Source organism: Opisthocomus hoazin, chromosome 2 (genome assembly GCF_030867145.1).
Source record: "Opisthocomus hoazin isolate bOpiHoa1 chromosome 2, bOpiHoa1.hap1, whole genome shotgun sequence".
Taxonomy (NCBI): domain Eukaryota; kingdom Metazoa; phylum Chordata; class Aves; order Opisthocomiformes; family Opisthocomidae; genus Opisthocomus; species Opisthocomus hoazin.
Window position 1 is genome coordinate 11,020,786 of NC_134415.1, and position 19,960 is coordinate 11,040,745.

Consider the following 19,960-nt stretch of genomic DNA (forward strand, 5'->3'; position numbering starts at 1 on the left):
AGCAAATACCCAGACTGGAAAAGGGTAAAAAAAAAAAAAAGTAGCGGAATTGATTTCTTTGCTGTGAATGACTCCTTCTCAGCTCCGACTTGCACGGCACCGCCTGTGATCTCACCAGCTGAGGTGCTCGCGGCGGAAGGGAGCCTGTGGAAGGCATCTTACCGCACCGCTTTGGCGAGAGCTCGCACGCCCGGGCAAGACCCGGCCGCCTGCCGCAGGTGAACAACAGACATGACCTCCCCTTCCCCTCCTCACTCGGCCGCTGCTGCCCGCGCCGCCCCCGGCCCCTCAGCGGCCCCGCAGCCCTCCCCAACGCCGCCCGCCCTCCAGCGGAGCCCCGCAGCGAACGGAGGCGGGCAGGGAACGGAGCTCCGCACGGTGTCCCCCCCCCCCGCGGCTGCGTTACCCCGGGCGGGCGGCGCACGGGGGGGCGGAGGGCAGCCGGCCCCGCAGCCCCGACCGGCGGTGGGGGGGGGGGGTCGGTCTCTGAGAGGAACGCCCGCCGCTCCTCACGGGGACGCGCTCCCCTCCCCCTCCCGCCCGGCCGGGGTGCCCGCCCCACGCACGCGCCCCCGCCCAGCGCTGAGGGTGGCGCGCATGCGCGGCGCCGCGGCGGGCGGAAGGCGGGCAGGGCCGCGGCGGGCCGGGCTTCCCCGCGGTGCCCACCGGCGGCGGCCGGGCTGCGCGGGGATGGCGGCGGGCGCGGCGCTGGGCGCGGCGCTGCTGGCGAGGCTGGGCCTGGTGCTGTACGGCCCGCGGCAGGACGCGGCCACCCGGGTGCGGTACACCGACGTCGACTACCGGGTCTTCACGGACGCGGCGCGGCTGGTGACCGAAGGGCGGTCGCCCTACGGGCGGGCCACCTACCGCTACACCCCGCTCCTCGCCTGGCTCCTGACGCCCAACGTCCTCCTCGCCGAGGTCTTCGGGAAGCTGCTCTTCGTGGCCGGGGACATGGCGGTCGCCGTCGTGGCCTACCGGGCCCTGCGGCGCCGGGGGACGGCGGCCGGGCAGGCCTGCGGGTGCTGCGCCGCGGCCTGGCTCCTCAACCCGCTGCCCATGGCCGTCTCCAGCCGGGGCAACGCCGAGGCCCTGGTGGCGCTGCTGGTGCTGGCCACGCTGTACTTGGCGGAAGGCGGGAGCGTGGGGCGGGCCGCGGCCTGCTACGGGCTGGCGGTGCATGTCAAGATCTACCCGCTGAGCTACGCGCTGCCCATCGCGCTCGGCCTGCGGAGCACGCCGGCCGGCGGGGAGCGGGCGGTGGGGACGGGGGCTGGCGAAAGGGCGAGGGCGACGTTTGTTGGGTACCTCCGGGAGCTTTTTGTGAAGATGCTGAACCGAGACGTGCTGCTTTTTGGGGCGGTTGCTGGATCTGTGTTGGCGGCCTTGACCATCACCTTCTATCGCCTCTACGGCTGGGAGTTTCTGGAGCATGCCTACCTCTACCATCTGACCAGGAGGGACATCCGTCATAACTTCTCTCCCTATTTCTACATGTTGTACTTAACTGCAGAGAGCAGATGGAGTTTTGCCCTTGGGCTCGCGGCTTTCCTGCCCCAGCTGCTTTTGCTCCTGGTTGTGTCCGTAGCGTTTTACAGAGACCTTGCCTTCTGTTGTTTCCTACACACTGCTATTTTTGTCAGTTTTAACAAAGTATGCACATCCCAGTACTTTGTCTGGTATCTCTGCCTCCTGCCCCTCGTAATGCCTAGTGTTAAGATGTCCTGGCGTCGCAGTGTGCTGCTTCTCATTCTCTGGTTTATTGGACAAGGCCTGTGGCTGACTCCTGCGTACTTTCTGGAGTTCAAAGGATACAACACTTTTTTACTTATATGGTTGGCAGGCCTGCTTTTCCTTTTTATTAATAGCCTCATAATTGTTCAGATTATTTCACATTATCAAAAAGAAGCACAAGTTGCAAAAAAACTCAAACAACAGTAATAAACAGGCCAAAATCCAGAAGCAGCACTACTGCCTTTTTTTAACAAGGCTTCCCTTACCGCCAGCACTTTGTTTGATATAAACGCGTGCACGCTGTGCTATGAGGTATGTTGTATGTAAGCGATACTTTGTCAGGGCCACGAGGACACTGATTGGCCTTAATTGCCCTGAGCAGCTCCAGTCCTGCCCTGAGCAGTCTCTGCAGATATACCTGTCTCCCATGTGGACCCTGAAGCTGCGTCGTAACCTTCTCTCCAGCGCTGCCTCTGGCCCGTACTCCTGCTGCTCCTGATGGGACTCTCTGGAAGGACCCTGGACCAGTTCGTCACTTGCCACGTTTGGGGCTATGATGGACCAGCACCCAGCTTTGCCTGGCGTCTCCAGACACAGTGTGAGTGTGCCCTGGTCAGCGAGGGCACGGCCTGTGCCAGGGTCACCCTCAGCTCCCGCTCGTACTCCCGTGCAGAGCTGCCCCAGTCTTTCTCCCCCAACACCCTTTTTCTCATTGTTTCTTTACTCTGTCCTTTACTTGTTGAGGACTGTGGCCTCTGTCTAGAATAACATGGAATATGATGGAGGGATATTGGAGTCTGACAGTCTTGTACATTCCAGTAAGTGGGTGGGGTGTTGTGCAAGGGCTAAGCTAATGAATAAATCACTTAAGGCAATCATTTAATACATACACTGGGATTTATTTTTTCTTTTCACAGTGACATTTTAGCTGTACAGTGTTTGTGGCCTGTATGTGGTCTCCAGTGAAGTAGGAAAAAGTGGTTATTTCATACAAGTCATTAACTCCTTGAAACTTAATTTATTAGAATTCAGATATGCCCACTTGTTCAGATACTTGGTTTTGCCTTTTCAGAGCTGTTTGAATTTTTGAACAGATTCATTCCTCTTGCCATGGAGGAAGGTTTTTCCAAATACCTGTTTTGGGTCATAGAGATGTATAAAGCAAAAATATTTGTGCTCCTTGCTGCCACAATCTAAAAAAGACTACTGCTTTAAACTGCAGTTAATTGACAGCGATTGTGGGTGTGAACAGTAGCAAATGCAAAGAGTCAAAGTACAGCAAGAATGGCACCAGTCCCAAAAGCACCAGAGTTTATACCAAAAAGACACTGGAAATGGCATTTCTCAGTAGTTCACTATCTCTGCTGTTAAATGAAAAAGAAAGTGAAAGGAGTTGAGGAAGTGGAGCGGTTGCCAGAAGAAAAGTAAAGTTTTAAAATAGGAAGCTCTACAGCCTGTCAAAGCGAGGTATTTTTTCCCAGATGAGACCCAGGAAGATATGGAACTGAGTGTCAGGCGGTAGAGAGAGGAGTTCAGAGCCGTTTCGGAGTCAATGCCCTCCTCAAGAACATCCTGCAAGAGGTCTGGTGTACACAGCCCTTGATGGAGATGGAAACTGGCGATGTATTTTTTTAAATAAAAACTTGAGTTTAGATAGGCATATGCCAAATTTAAAATTTTCATATTTGCCTCAGCTTTCCTGGGGGAAAGTGAAACCCTAAGTGTGTAACATGGAGCAGAGCTTCAAGGCAGAAGAACTTCAGCTACTCTGTGGGATTCCCGGTGCCGTCAGTCGGAAAGGAGGTGGCCGAGCGGGTTTGCCTTCCAGGTTCCTGCCTGCCGTGCTGCCTCTCTGCACCCCGCGGCCTCCCAAGGCAGCCCTCTTCCCCACAGCAGCAGTGGCTCCTGCCTTTCTCACCTGTACAGGCTTTTCTTTCCTGGTTGTGGTTCTGCCTGGTGAGGCTGAATTGCAGTGGTTTGATCTGTGGATTTCTCCCACTGCTTCTCGGTCCCATTGAGGTGGTTGCATGAAAAGAAGCCCCTGAGCCCCAACAGCCCAGAGCCAAAGGGCGTGTTACCAGGAGGTGACGATGTCCGTACAGCGCTCTGGCCCGATTCAGCCGTTCTGGTGGTGTGTTAGGAGAAAGGATGACTTCACCGCTGAGCGCAGTGGGGGGCAGTTCTTCTCCCCTACTGGAAGGCGTTCTGGTTTCCCCTGCCGGTCTGCACTCACGCTTGCCTTCACGCTGTGAAGATCCTGCCCACCTCTTTGTAAATCCAGAAACTGGATGAGGCAACAGATGTTCTTTTGACAAACTGTCCTGGTGTTTCAGGTGGGTCTTACAGATGTGGCACTGATTTCCTTCCCCTGGCTTTGCCTGGGACGAAGGAAGAAAGACTTCTGGCGCCAGCTTGTCTGTGTCTTCCACCAGAGGTTTATCAGTCAAAAGAGTGGTGGCACAAGCCGCATTCACACACAGCTTAGTTTTATATTAATGAACAAAACATTTTTTGTGCACTATGCATGTGTGAAGAGAAAGTGTCCTGTGTGGTTTTATTTTCTGAGGCAGAGTTTGACATGCCCAGTTCGTGTTTCACCAGAAGGCTGGAAAGGCTCTTCTGTGCCAACACCTCTGTTCAGCCTATGCCAACATGCAGGCGATAGCTCGTTTTCCCTTGCAGCTCACCTTCTATCACCCGCTACACATTTTTCTGTTGCAAACAGTATGTTGTCTTCCCCCAAAGCAATGTTTCCTATCTCTTTAACAGACCTAATTATGCTGTTTCCAGACCTATCCACTCCCCTATTTTTTCCCTCCTGTTGGCAAAGCAAGCAAATGAAAGCCAAAAGGCATTTCCAGCTTCAAAAACCTTTCCAAAAAAATGGCATTTTGACTTAATGCGTTAATGACAGAATTGTAATGTTGTTTGGTAGGTAAGAAGTAATTTCCTTATGACAAATACTTTCTCGATTCATTAACAGCTAAATCACTTTAAGGCCTTCAGAAGGCAAGTTCTGCGGCAACAGGGACTGAAGAGTACCTTCCCGCTGCAGGTCAATACCAGCCCTTCAGCGATGATTTGAGAAAGTCGTGCATAAATAAGTTATAAAAAGGCTTTGATACAAACTTAGATTTACAGTCATAATTTAATAATCCAGTATGCGTCCCTTTTTTTACAGTTGTTGTAAGCTAGTCACCCAAACGTGTTTGCGGTTTCAAAATAATTCAGTGACTCATATAAAACTGGATGAGAGAAATGAACTGAAAGAGATGAACAGGAGAGATATTTGAGAGTTTAGGTCTTGCAAATCACTTTAGGTAGTTAAATGGTATTGAATAACTTTATTCACTGATAAAAAGCGTTAAATCAAAATAATTGTAGCTGAGTGCAGAACAAGTTATAATTCATGAACAAGTCACAGTGATTAATTATAATGCCCTTAAAATTTAACAAGTTTTTCTCCTATGGAACATTTATTGCTTTTGATGGTGTTAAAATTCTTTTGGTTAATAATTTTATGTCCATTTATCTTCTGATAATTAGGAACGGAAGTGGTTGAATGCTAGCTTTCCTTCCCTACCATGGGTTGCAAAATTGCAACGCTGTCTGTTTTTAAAAATGAAAAGGTTGTAGTGCCCAATGAAATGGGTCTCATTTGCACAAATTTTACATACTGCACTGAAGCCAGCCCTGAAGTGCAAAGTGCAAGATGTGAAAGGCAACGTGAAAAGAAGAAAAGAAATACTAAGACAAATAACATTTTTGCCTTGCTTTTGACACCGTAGTCTACAGTCCAAAGGCTGATGGCTGGATTCACAGGTGACTTTAGTCAAAGCTTCAGCATTTAACAATGATTTGCTGTAACATTTATAAATGGAATTACTCAAATAACAAGGTAAACAAAAATATAATAATAAATGGTTCATTAAGTTTTAGTATGAACATGCTAAATTGCCAGCTCTGACACAATAACCATGTACTTGGTCCTTACTCGGTAACTGCCCCGTCTGTGTTACCAGCGTTGTGTCGAATCCTGTGAGAGTAAAGGCAGCAATCACGTGCCCTAAACGGAGCTCATCAGTTTTCTTTTTCAAAGAAGCCTTGAAGTTTTTATATTTAACAGCAAGGGGAAACTCCAGCATTTTTTCCTAAGGTTTTATAGGGATAACAAATGTAAGACAGTAAATCACAAGCAAATTGTTCCCTTTTTTTAGCTGAGAAAAGGGAGGCATCTATTTTAAATGGGCTGCAAAAATACATAGTGAACACATGGAACTCAAGAAGTATATTCTTCATATATTTCCCAAAGACAGCTGCAGAACGCATATCCTAATATTACCTTATATTATGGAATGGGATTATTCTGAATTTAAGGCAAACCGCTGATGCAAACTCAGACTGAAACACAACCACTGATGCAACTTTCTTGTTCAAGGCCATATTCGTATGCCCCATATGCGCAAACCTAAACATTTAGCTGGACATGCGGTGGCAGAAAGAAAAGTTGCAGCCCTGACACCTTTGAATAACATGATTTTTCAGAGCTGCCCTCTGCAAAATAAGTTTCTTAAATGTTTCTTATTATCAGCACCCAAAATGTTTAGTGACTCCAAAACTTGAATCACATAAATTTTGATGCGAATGGAAAGTAAAAGTATAAGCAGCAGGGATCTTGAGTTGTAAGAGACATGTTCAAGAGCCAACTAATTCTGAGTATGTTTGAAGGTGCCCGTTCCACCAGTATCCTGATGTTCTTCACTACAACAATCTGCACTGGTCGCTTTATTTGTGTAGGAAGCTTGCTTCAGTCTTTATGCATGATGAATGAGGTCAGAGACCTACATATTGTGTTAGTATCAGAAAGTTAAAAATGTCTCTTGATAAAGCAGTATCATTGTTATTTTTTAAAAAAAATTACATTACTTTTCTGTAAGGACTTTAATAAATCCATGCAATAAATCCATGCAATCCATGCATTTTTTAATAACTTTTAAGTCTCTTTTTCATCAGATGCTGTGCAGTAGATGCAGAGAAGACCAAAATTTGTCGTTTTTTAAGAGTGTAATTCAATAGTATCTTGTTTCAGCAGAATTCCTCATGACTCTCCTTTCTGGCACATGCTGAGACAGGCATGGGCCTCTGCAGAGCCAAGAGGTTGCTTGTTGGAGGCAATCTTACTTAATGCATATATAAAGTTTTAGCTTCAGCCTCTCCTTATTCTTAGAGATTAACTCTGAGCCTTTAACATTCTCTTCAGATAAAACATTTCATAGCTTGCACATAAAGAAATGACAGATAAGAGATCCTCACTATTTCCCGTGGAAATTCATGGGGAAGCAAGCTAGAACATCTGTGGAAGAAATATCTAAAGGAAACGTCTCTATCTGATTATATATGAGGACAGAACTTCAGCCTTGGAAATCAGCTGAAATGCAGGCAAATGGAGCAGTGAGCCCATACTGTGAGACCGACATTATTTATATGAAGGGTACTCTATCAAGTGTGCTTTCTCTTTTTACAGGAAGAAAATGGGATCCTTATAGCAATCGTTAGGCTGGACGAATATAACTTTGCTTCCCTCACGTTATCAGAAGGGGGTCTATAGGATGTTACATCCTACGATAGCGCTTGTGGAGCTGTACAGGTGTGACTCGTATAAGCTGTTCATAGGCAATATTGTTGGTGCAGCAAGAGAGTATTAGTGAGCAGTCACCCCGAAGCTGCTTTTTGAAGGTTAACTCAAGAAAAATCTGATTTCTGCTTCACAAGTCAGCAGCTGTGTTAATAGAGATGGTACTGTTTTGACAGTAATTTTCCAAGGAGAGCTGCACTCTGTGGCCCATATGCTTCCATTCTGTGCTAAAGAACATTAATTCAAATCCCCTGGTGATCTGACAGTCAACATTTTTTTTAATCTATCCCATGTCCCTCCCACTGATCCAATACATTGAGTTAGCCAAGAAGCAGGCTTAGAAAATGAAGTGGAAAACAAAGTATGATTATCCTTCATTTATTTTCCACATTGTATAGTGTGAATACGTTGAATAATTAAGAGGATTACCTTTTAGAGCACAGTCCCATTTGAGCTAGGTCTTAGAGTATTTTGTTAATAGAAAGTACTTTACCCAAACGCAACTGAGGGAAAATTGACCATGGACTTCTGTCAAATGGTAGTAAAGCTACTGATAGTTTATGTCAGCTTCAATATCAGCATTAGTTTGCCATATCTTTCTGTGATAACAACAATATAACAACTAAAAAGTTAACCAAAAATAGCCATGCTTGTAAATTCTAGTTTCAAGCTTCTCTTACTCAAAGAATGTGGAGGACATACACAGCCATAAACTCACTAAAGGAGAACAAATGCTATATCACACAGTATTAATAATTCATTAATAATTATTTCTTTCCCACAGCTGACATCTTCCTGAAGAAGGCAGCACCTCTTTTTTTATGCACAGTCTGGAAATTCACATGAGTAACAAGTACTTCTCCACCTTAAAACTGTCAGATGTATTTGAAAATAGATTTTAATTACCATTAGCACTTCCAAGTTTAGTGCTGGCAACAGCCAGCTTGTTAATTCCAGCAGTACAGGAACTGAAGTCATGACCAATTTTCCTTCATGCTCTAATAAACTGGTTGATTAAGTATAAGAAAGTTTGTTGCTGGAAGTGAACCAAATGTTGTTTATTCACTGGAAAGAAATACTACATGGCTAGGGCCAAAATTTACATGTGCAGGACGGAGCAAAGGGATCAAGAAACAAGGGCAGAAGTGAGGCGCCGGAGACCTTGACTATTGTCTTGCCTCTGCCACTAATTTATCATTAACAAGTGATTTCAGCTGGCTGTGCTGTGTGCCTCTGCCACTTTTGATTGCTTGATCTATTTAAATGACAACATATTCAAGCCAAGATGTGTCTCCTAATCCGTTCTTGTAACAGGCTGCCGTGAAGTGATTGCAGTCTTGTTTGAAACAGTTACGAGCCTGATTGTTAGTAAACCATAAACGCTGAACAAAAGACATTTTGATTAAAAAATTATTCAAAATCCTTTTTATTTTTTAGCATATATTTAAACCTTTTCTGTGGGGTATGTTAGGTTCTCAGGTGCATTCAGCATTCCATTTGTATGAGAGGGTGGACTACTGCTGAAGCTAAATGAGGATCTCGAAGCAGATTAACAGCACTCATGGTACAAAGCTAGACAATTAAGGAAAATAAATTAGAAAAATTATAGTATAATTGATACTGCAAGTAAATAAGACTTTATTATTAGTGGTCTGCTTAGATTGTATTGGAAGTTCATACTGAAAGGGTATTATGGAAGTGAAACCGCGGGCAGCTCTGCAGCTGGTATACATAGTTACTGTTACCTTGGATGTGAGCAATTGCGGTTGAAAAACTGTTTCTGTATATTCATAAAACATTCTATGCATTATGCTGTTATCGAATAAAATGTTACTAGTTGTGCAGCACTATGAAGGTGAATTATAATTCTGCGTTCAGATACAGGTGAAACAGTGAATTCTTTCACTTTGGTCTTTCTCCGAAACTTTTATTATAAAATGCATAGATTACAAAATGAAATCCAGACCAGATGTGCTGTGCCAGAAGCAGTTACAGGGAGCTCTAAATTTGCTTCAGCCTTCTAAGCTCCTCGAACAAGTGCATGCTCAGTGCCAGAGGCTGTAGCTGGTGGGAATGCACAAATGCAAACTTCCCCATAGCGTGCCCAAAATAGATTTTGCCATGGCTCTTAAGGCAACCAGATGTTGCCTTAATCTATGCTATAATAGCTATATATATATCTTCATATATCTATACATATCTTAAAGATACATGTATATCCAATATAACTATATATATCCTCATCTGTGATAGTACAGCAGCAAATTCAGGGACTTCATGCCCACACCAAGTGGCTAAGCATTTGTTAAGCATATAGGAAGAGGCCTCTAGGGTTACAGGGTCGTGTCAGGCCCTTTACCAGGACGTATGAACAGCCTGAGAGTGGAGAGGTAGATTTGCCTCGTAGTAAAATGGATGATGACAGCCACTGATGTGTTACTTTATAGTGTGGAATTCCAATTGCTTTCTAGCATTGGAGTGTTTATGCAAAATGACAAGCATGCAAATAAATATAACTCAGAGAAACAGTCATCTTCATTACATTCATTTCATGTATAAAGCCAGGTCTAGAAAGGTTAGAAAGTCTAGAAGTAAGTGTCAGTAGAGAAAACTGATGTGAAGACTGACTAATGGTTGATCCTTCAGTAAGAAGTAACTTTGACACCAGCCCCGGTTCCCTTGTTACATATGTTCAGAAGAAAAGCTCACACGTGAAGTACATTGTGAATTTCATTACACTCAGACTAATCTTTACATCAGTTGAGGGCTTGAAGTCTTTGGATTGAACTCTCTCTGGGAGGAAGGGGTAAAGTCCTCGGCTCTCCCCTGAAGAGAACTGGGCCTTTGCAAATTCCTTAACATTGGAAATGGTGAATGAATGGTCTGCTAATTTTGGAGATGCAGACACCGAGGGTGCTAAGTTACACGGCTATGAAACCAACTGCACAAATATATAGAAGAAAAATTTGCCCAGGGCTATTAAATACAAAAGCATTTTCTCCAGCCTTGGGAATTCATCAAACTGTAAATCATGGCAAACTAGGGAAGTATTTCTGGGAAAACCTCTCCTCTGCCTAGTTTTCTTCTGTGTCTGTTGCTGGCCACTTTTGGAGAAGGATGCTGGTCCGATCCGTGATGGTTGTTCCTAGGTTGTTCACCACACAAGTGTCCCCAGCAGAGCATTCCCATAACCGAGTACGCTCGGTTACTTGGTTATGCCCTTTTTTTTACACCGCTTGAAGCTATATGTCAGATAACATCTCAGTTCTGGGCCTGTGCATCCGCTTGCTCTTTTTTTCCAGAGCAGATGCTACAAGATTGTGCCAGTAAACCACAACTGCAGCTTGTTTTGTTGGCATTTCACAGATGACAGTTAGCAGCTGGTGACGGATTGATAGGTGAGAAGGGGACAAAAGAGGAATCAAAGCTGACAAAACGTATCTGTATGATCAAAGAGAGGTGTTTTTAGCTGGCTAGGCAATTAAAATCCAGGTAGATTCAGACAGCTTATTAGGCAAGGTTAATTCAAGCATACCAAGGCCCCGGAGCTCGGCTGCCTTCTCTCCCGAAAGTAAACCACAGCTTTCTTATGGGATTTCGCATGTTCTCAGTGAGATGGGGGGAAGAAAGATTGGGAGAAAAAACAGATAAATTGGCACAGCTCCAGTCACCTGTACTGATAGTGATTTGTGTCATTGCAAAATAAAATAAAGATCCATCTTTCAGCCAAAACTATCCTTACTGAAGTTTTATGTTTTGTTAATACTTTACCTTTAGCCCTGGGATGATATGTACTGCCATTTGGGATTATTAACCTCATCCATAGGTAAGAAAAGATAGTGATGGCTGCAGAAAACAAGTGTGATCTTTTATCAGAAGAAACATTTTCAACAGACTATTAGAGCTGACAGGGCACAAGGTTAAAGAGTTTGGCAGATTTTGTGCCTAAAACATTACTTAAGTAAGTAAAGAAGAATTGGCAACATCCCAGACATAGCCAGTGATGTGCAATCTGGACTGACCCATGCTGAGAAATTATTTTATCTCAGAAATTCAGGCTGAAAACGGCTGTTGCATTGGAGAGGCTGGCGGTCTCGTCACACCTGGGCTCATGGCAGCTGTCTTTGTTAGGTCCAGGCTCCTCAGAGAGACATTTCCTCCAGCCTTTGTTGCGTTCCTTCTCCCCGGCATGGCACTCACCGTTCTCAGAGTGAAAGCAGCAGACAAATTTTGGCCTGCTTCTCCCTGTCGCTTCCCTGTCAGGACAGCTGAGCATGCCGTTGAAATGTGACTTTGGACAAAAGGAATTCCCTTGCGTTTCCAGTGTTTTAAATGTAAGGGTAAAAAAAAGCTCGCTATACACGGTATATGTCAGAGCTGCTCGTGTATTACAGGTGTCTTGCATCCGATGGCTCCATGTAGCTCTGGTCCTGAGGTCTCTGAACCTGGCTGCTGATGTTAATCCAGCGTGAAAGATTGTCCTGTATTTCTCTGTTATTCGTTGGTGCTGATTTTACGATGGGCCCCTGAGAATTCAAAGAAGGTGAAAGCTATTGAACACTTCCTTGCAATCTGGAATAGATTAGTGTTGGGAAAGTTTCCGCTTTTGTCTAAACTACATTTGCCCATTTAATTATTCTCATACTAGCACATTTTCTAGCATTTTCTTGCAGGCAGGCTAACTCTGACAGCATACAGGGGCCACGCTTGACTCTCATCACAATGGGAGCAGAGTTTGTTCTGCACTTCTGAGAGCCGCCTCGTCCCAGGTTCTGCGTGAGCAGGTTAGAAGCCCAACAAGAGAAATCAAAGGTAAACACTGTGGCTCACAAGATGTTTGAAAATTCCTTCTTTAAAGCCAGTAGTCATCAGTGGCATTTTCTATGCTTTGTCTCTTCACTTCACGCTCGCGTACTTTTGGCTTTGATTATGCCTCTACAGAAAGAGAAGTGAACTTTTGTTACAGAGGCATTAAAGACAATTTACAGTGCCATATAAAAATATATTTTTGTCGCAATTCATCAAGGCTAACACCATATTAATTTAGCAGTCTGGAAAAATTACAAGTAATTTGATCCTTAGTGTTAATTAGTAGCTGACATTCTGTCTAAACTTAATGCTCAGGATGATATAGGAAGTCTCAGCTGGGGACTGAGCTGCTTGAAATTTGAGCATTATTTGGACCTAAATTAAAGCATATTTGCAAAAACTGAGAAACTAATACAATTACATCTTCTTGTCAAGTCAAGGTGTTAGAAGTAATGCAGGTGCTTTGACTGCAGGCCAAGTCGAAACACTGTTTACAAAGGAATCACACTGCATTAGTCACTGAACATGCGTATTGTTCAGCGACCTAAAGGTCAAATACATTCATGAGAACATGTAATCTTCTGTATGTTTGGCAAATGAATATGAAGAAAGTATCTGATAGAGAAGAGGATCAGAATATTGGAAAAAAACCCATGGCTCACATTTAGATGGGCAATGCGGATGTTATTCCAATGCCAGATTTCTGCAACGCAATTTCAAGAACACTCATGAAAACTAAAGGATATACTTCAGCCTTGAGATTTTAAATAGGTACTATGCTGCCATATGGGAGAGCTGCTTGCAAAGCAAATGCAGGGTTTTTGCTCTTCTGAGAGACCAGATGGCAAAGAGTTTGGTATCTAGAAGCTGTCACACCTAGACCAGTAGCAGCCATTTGTATGGGACAGAAAATAATTTTAATCTGACATCTTTTCACTAGTTTACATAAAAATCAAACAGAAAAATATGTAGTAAGATCCTTGTGATAAGTTGTTCTTGTGCAGTATTGACATAGAAGTCAAAATTTGATGCACCAGAAAAGTGAATTATCCCTTTTCACAAGAAGTGATCCTTCCATCTTCAGGGACTTGTCAGTAACACATGTGTATTCTGGAAATCTTCCTGAGAGGTAGGAAAACCCAGACTCTAGCATTGCTGACCAAATGCCTTCCAAAAGCATTACAGCTACTTAAAATTAATGCCTTTTGCGTTGCTGGTACAGGTGAGGAAGCACTCGTAGCGACATAGGATATGACCCAAAGCAGATGATAAATGCCGTATTTGTGACTGTCTCGTAATAAAGGCTCTGGAACAAGCTCCCACCCAAATTCCATGACAAAGTGCGACTAGACCTCAGTCAAGTTCTTAAAGTGTGTCTACATTTGTTCAGAGCAGTAGCAGAGAGAGTTCCCCCAGCTGTCCCCACACTGTGTGTGGGTTTGCATCACAGTGTGCTGTCAATAGACAGAATCTGAATTTGGATGAAGACCTGCTCCAGATGCCCACCTAATGAACACCAAACCCTCATGGGAATAGGAGGCTCCAAACCAGCAGGCGAATGCATTGCCATGAAATTTTGTGGCATGTGTAGAACATGCATGCAACAGTACAGTGCCCTTCAAGCAGGTTGAGCCATCCTCTGATAACCCTGAATCCTCCTTGTGCTATGTAAAGGCATCTGCACCTTCACACCTGCTGTCAGCTGCCAGCCCTCAGCTCTTCGTTTCTTCCACTGAGGCATCCCCTCATCAGTATCTTTTCCTGTCTTCCCACTCCATTGCCATCCCCGGGCTGATGAACTCTTCTGGAGGGCTTGTCTCACCCTCTTCTCTTTCACCATCCCTCTCTTTCCAGCTGCTGTCTTTCCTGTTGGTGATGGCAGTCTCTTCGGTTTCCCTTTGGACACCTTCTACCACACACAAACTGTAGTAACGCACCACAGGGGGACAAAACCAAATCTACTCTGCAGTAACGCCCCACAATGTGTCCAGGGCCTCAGCCCCAACTGCTCCAGCCTGCTTATCTGTTCATGTTACGCTGCACTGTGTGCTAACAGTGGTGCAGCCCAAAGTGACTGGAAACACTTCGCTTTTTGAAAAATCTTTGGGTGTATATTCCACTTAATTCAAAAACAAACGTACATGAGCATTTCAGCATTCAAAAAATAGGCTTTCCAAGTCCCTTGGAAATCAGTGCAGGTACAGAAGGGTAATTAGGGCAGACTTTGGCACATACATTGGAGTTTTTCAGGATATTTTTGCTGTGTGTCAGTGCAAAGGGGAGGTTCTTTTCTCCCAGTGGTGGGGAGCACGGCATTTCAAGTCTAGACCAAAGGCAACAGAGTCAAGGAAACTCCTACAGTTACATTTTATCAGCTTTGTATTTCCAGATGAAAATCCAGTGCTGCAAGAATTAAGCAGAAAATCAGGCAGGGCCTCTAGATGTTCACCCACTGAAAAAAAGGAACACATAAAATCAATAGTAGATACAGTCATTCTGAAAAACATCAGTCCAAAATCTCAATTCCTTTTTGCTTCTTGAAACAAAATATGTTTTTCTGAGGTTTCTTCTCCAGTTCGGGATTAGGCTTTCCTGGTTTGGCCATTTGACGTGAGAAAAAAAATATGCAAGAAAAGAAAAATATCAAACACAGAAAAGCAAAGAATCTTCTTAGTCTTCTTTTTCTGGAGTAAAACAAACCCATCTGATCCAATCTACTTCTGACAATCTTAGCTGCTAATTTTCCTTCCCTTTAATCGGATAACAGGTTTTCAGTTCTTCACAGACCTACATCTTGTTCACATCCTGGGCAAATTTCAGGGCTTCCTATTTGGGTGCCCTACTTAAATTCCCCCCCAGACATTAAATAGCCTCTCACAAGGACTGGGGACTGAGCAATTTTCTGTTGGTTCCTAGCTCACTTTTGTGATCGCCATGGTACAGTAGCAGATTGCCAGGTGTCAGCGCTCATGTTGCCAGTTGGCCACATCACTACAAAAGCTAACAGAAGTTAGAGGTTCCATCTGAAAAAGCACATTTATTACGTTGTTATTGCCACAATAAATTTGATTACAAGTATTACAATTACAACTAACCAGAATACACAGAAAAAAAAAAACCCTGTGATACGGCAAGCCCAACACTTATGCCTTTTACTGAGCAGCCATTTAGAAAGAGAAATGTTAAGTGAGTGCCTCTGAGGAATAGTTTTAGCAATCACTTGTTTTCACTGTATTTTTACTTCACCCGCTACAATGTATCCTTAGTCATCCTAAAAAGTCCTTCATTTTTTCATTTTTGTTGTGCTCCCCATTGTTTCCTGTAATTTTATTTTCTTATGGTTTATTTATAAATTTAATCAAACACACATGAATAGTTACTGTAGATAATGCAGTTGAACTTCATTAAAAAACTGCAGGAGATGATAATAGCATTGTGGTGCACCAGAGTGGAAAGACATTCACTGATGTTCTATATCTCTGCTTTTTCTGAAAAGCAGAGATATTATCCAAAAGTACATCTTAAAATACCATATCCAAATATTATATATGGGTTTATGTCACATTGGCAATTAATCTGTTTACATCTTTAAATTCAACCTTGTTCTCAGGCTAAGCTCTGCATCTAAATCAACCATTGTTAGACCTCTCAGCAGCCATTCTGCTTCCTTTAATTCAGGTGATTACTTTATTGTGAAACTTCAATACCACCTACAGAATTTTGTCCAAGAATTGTTCAATCCTCTGAATTGTGGCTAAAAGGTATAATACTTGTATAAAATGTTTTTTCTGGCCTTACAAAGCCATTTAATGTACTGTATTCAAACTTCATCTAAATATTTTGTGTATTTACCGTACATTAACCCAACGAAAGCCTCATATTCTAGTCTTTTGACATGCATATTCTGTAGCAAGTAGCAATAGTGTTCAATGTGGTGTTACATGGGCCAGGCACAAGCAAACAGTACAAGGTCACGGCATGGGAGGGACAACACTTGCTGGAGCTGTAGAACAGAGCAACAGTTGTGGCCGCTTATTCCCCAATTTTATGACCTTTGTCAGTGGTGTTCAGCCTTTCCAGCAGGCGATCTAAGTACATTTACACCATCACTCCCTGTGAACCTGCTTTCCTGAAGAGGCCTCTCTGGCCGAAGGGCCATACTTTGACATGCTCTCTTCTGCTGGGTCTAGTTCCACTGGTTTCAAAGGGTTTGTGGTCTGTATCACAGGCTGTCTTGCTAGATGTTTACCTGTGACACTATTGTCCAGGCAGTCATGCAAAATATCCTTTTCTGGAAGAAATTTTTGCTGGAAGAAGGCCTACAGGATGCCTACAATTGCTGAGATCAAAAGACTGCCTAAAATGTTGTCCAGGGAAGGACCCATGACTCTGCTAAGACAGAGGAATGTGGTACGGCTGTAGTGCAGCCTGACGCTGGTGTGGTCCCAGCGAAGGCAGTGCCAGGCTCAGTCAGGGCAAAGAGGCATGCAGACACGGTCATACCCGATGTCCTAGCAAGTGGTTATTCTCATGCAGAAATCTGGGATACTCTCTCTATTCTCCTAGGCAGGAAGGAGAACATGGTGCCACCAGAATAATGCTGGTCTTTTTTTCTGCTGTCATCTAAGCAAATGTGCTGGAGATCTCCTGGATCTGTGTGGTCCCAGCATGGCGTGCTGCTAGCAGAGCCTGATGTGTGAGAATGTGAGGACAGGTGTGTAACTGGGGAGTCCCAGTACCCCCAGTGAGACGTGCTGCCCCAGCACTGGGAACCAACATTGGCCACAGGCTCTGGAGATTTTTAAATAGCTGAGTGAGCAAGCGCTACCCTGGGTGCTAGCACAAAACCCATGGGAGTCCCTGTCACTCGTGGGGATAGGGAGGAGAGTGTGCCTAACTGAAGCTATATCTCTGCCCTGTCACCGTGCTTAGGCATGGGGTGTGAAACCAGACCAGTTCCTAGGCTGAGCTGCGGGGAGGTCATTATACCTGTCTCCTCCAGTTTATTTGCTTGGAAAGAAGTCAGGTCCAGCTGTGGACGAAACCTCTGTCTGTGGAACAAAGTCCAAGTTCGCGAATGTCTAAGTGGCCATTTTCTCTGCATGCAAGCAAGGCTGCTGTGCAGAGAATGAGCACACCGTGCATGAAGACAAATATCTGATGTCTGTAACAGTGCAAAACAACAGAGCCGAGCTGAGCAACTTCACAGCCATTTCAACATGATTTGCCCCTGAAAAACTCAAACCCCTTCTTCAGTACAGAAAAAAAATAGCTTTGCTTGATGGGAAAAGCAAAAGGTTTGAGCAAAGAATTCTTTTTAATTAGCTAAAAATCATCTTAAACTACAGCGCAATCTGCCCGTTACATGAGGCAGGTATCTTTCTGTGAGTGACCAAATCACACATGGGCAGGACTGTTTCCCCCATTAGATAACAGTGTAGTCCTGCCCAGAACGTCTCTGCTGCGGCAGGTCCTTAGAGGGTGAGACTCTGTTTCACAAGCTGACTATGGGCTCTATTTTTTTATTTCACCAAAATATGGCCCTGTTTGTAGTGCTGTTTAAACCAGCAGGATTTTACCTTCTCACAACATCACCCATATGATTCTGAAGGCATTACCTACATGACATAAATATAAAACCTCCATCTATAGCACCTTAAAACTACCTGGACTATGCTAGCAAATATCTATCTCCTTCAATTTTGGTACTACCTAATTTCTGCTTTTTTAAAAAATAAATATTGACAAAAATAAAGCTATTGGAAAACACTAATTACTGTACATTCTTTCAAGCCCCTTCATAAGCTGGTCTAGCTTTTGGACTATGCCTGAAGTAGGAAATTAGTCTTAGCAGATATGTTTTAAGTAGCTGACATCTACCTTTTTTAAAAAGTCGATTTAATGTAAATGTTTAAAAACATTCATTTACTGTATTCAAGAGTTTTCTGTAAAAGACTGTTCTTCCTTGATGCTCTCCCTAAAGTAAGCAGTATGGTTGTGCAGAGAAGAGTTATTGCTTAGAACATATTCAGACATATACTGACAATATTCCAGGAAATGGATCCCCAAAAAATATGCCAGAGCTTCCCAAACATTTAACACTTTCCCAGGAATGAGAATCCTCACAGCCTCTCTGGACGTGCTTCTGTCCAGGTAGCAAAGTTCAGATGCCACTGCAGTTCCCGTGGCTTAGTCTCCCCACCTGCGCTAAGGGATATCTTATTTCTCCATTTTCTACATAGGGGAAAGCAGGAGGCAGCAGAAAGCTAAGTGCAACAGCCTCAGCCTCCCATTCACCTGGGCGAGCTGGAAGCCTGCGAGTGGGCAGGGCGAGCAGTGTGTGGTGCAACCCCAACATTCCTCCATCTGGAAAAATAGATGTTGGTGGTGTCTGCTGAGGGAAAGGTGAAGCTGTCAGCTCCGTTGAGACCTGAGAAATCATGAAACCTGCAAATCTGCTGAGCATCACTGGCAGCTATTTTAACTGCACAAGCCGCCTAGAGAAGTGGGATTAATTTATAATGGAGCTCAGTGCAAACTGCATGATGCTGACCACGGTGCAGCCCTGGAGGTTTCTCACCTGCAGTGCAGGAGCCTAGAAAGGCTCCAAAACTCTCTTACATTTGTACCAACGCAAGGGGCCACTTCTGTGCTAGATATAGAGGAAACACAATATTGCTTTTCCCCAAATTTTGACCTTTGTCTCTCAAATATTGATATTTTCAGGGTGACCACCAAATACTGTCTCTTCCGTCAGGAGAAATAACAGGGGTAAGAATGCTGAGTGACTGACTTTCCTGACTCTCTGCAATTAAAATCTCATTTGCAGTACTGTTATTACTCTTTTTTTTCCATTTTATTTATTTTTGGGGGTATTAAACTGTTCAAGTAAAATGTTAGAAGGTAACTCTGAAGCATACCTTTATCAGTAAACAGTACAGGTGCAATTTTCATTTAAATTTATCAAATTAGACAGTGAGATGACAATCTTCTACAGAAATGAAATATATGGTCAAGAGTGTCTGTAAATTAGCAGCCATTCATCCTTATTCTTCAGTGCACTGTGCAATCTTCTGCATAAAATTAGAAGATTTCTCTTTCAGAGAGATCCAAGCATTTGATTTACTTTATAAAACATTTTAAAGGAGACATAATTTACAATGCTTTACCATAATTTTTGATTCAATCTAGGGAAAAAACATTATTTTTGGAGTATATAATATCTGTTTAATGTATATATATTGCTCTGGTTGGGCCTGGCAAGAAAAGATCTCTATAAATCAACAATAAAAGGGTGACATTTAGAAACTGCAAATCTGAAAGAGAAATATGTTGCTGCGCTATTAAGGAGCTATACTAGCTGCCAACTCCTACAAAAACTGGAAGGTTGCCACTCCACACGCTTAGTGTCGTACAAGCATTGAAACAACTGACATTGCTGTTACAAAGATCATTGAAAGTGTCTCTTCTCTCTGTATTTAACTGTGTACAAGACCACCAAGGCCTTAGGCAACAAGGAGACCACCCTAATCCTTGAGACCCTTTAAAATACAAAACAGATATCATATGTAAAAACTGAAAGGAATGAACAAATCCCATAAGTGAAGCTCATCCAAATAAATTAGGAAGTCCAGTCCTGAACCAACTGCCAAAATTTCTGTAATGAAGAGGCTGATCGAGTCTTTACATGCCCCTGCTTTCATCTGGCATGGCCATAATTCTCCTTTTCAGTTAGCTGTGCGTTCAAATTATAAAAGATACTCATGGCTTTGTCATGAGGTA

At 43.7% G+C, this 19,960-nt stretch overlaps 1 protein-coding gene across 1 annotated transcript; it reads left to right on the forward strand.

The window, feature by feature from the left end:
- Positions 1–680: 680 nt before the first annotated feature.
- Positions 681–2,621, forward strand: PIGM (phosphatidylinositol glycan anchor biosynthesis class M). Its single transcript, XM_009933311.2, has one exon. The coding sequence runs from the start codon at positions 691–693 to the stop codon at positions 1,939–1,941; it is 1,251 nt and encodes a 416-aa protein (XP_009931613.2). The 5' UTR covers positions 681–690; the 3' UTR covers positions 1,942–2,621.
- The last annotated feature ends 17,339 nt before the right edge of the window (positions 2,622–19,960 follow it).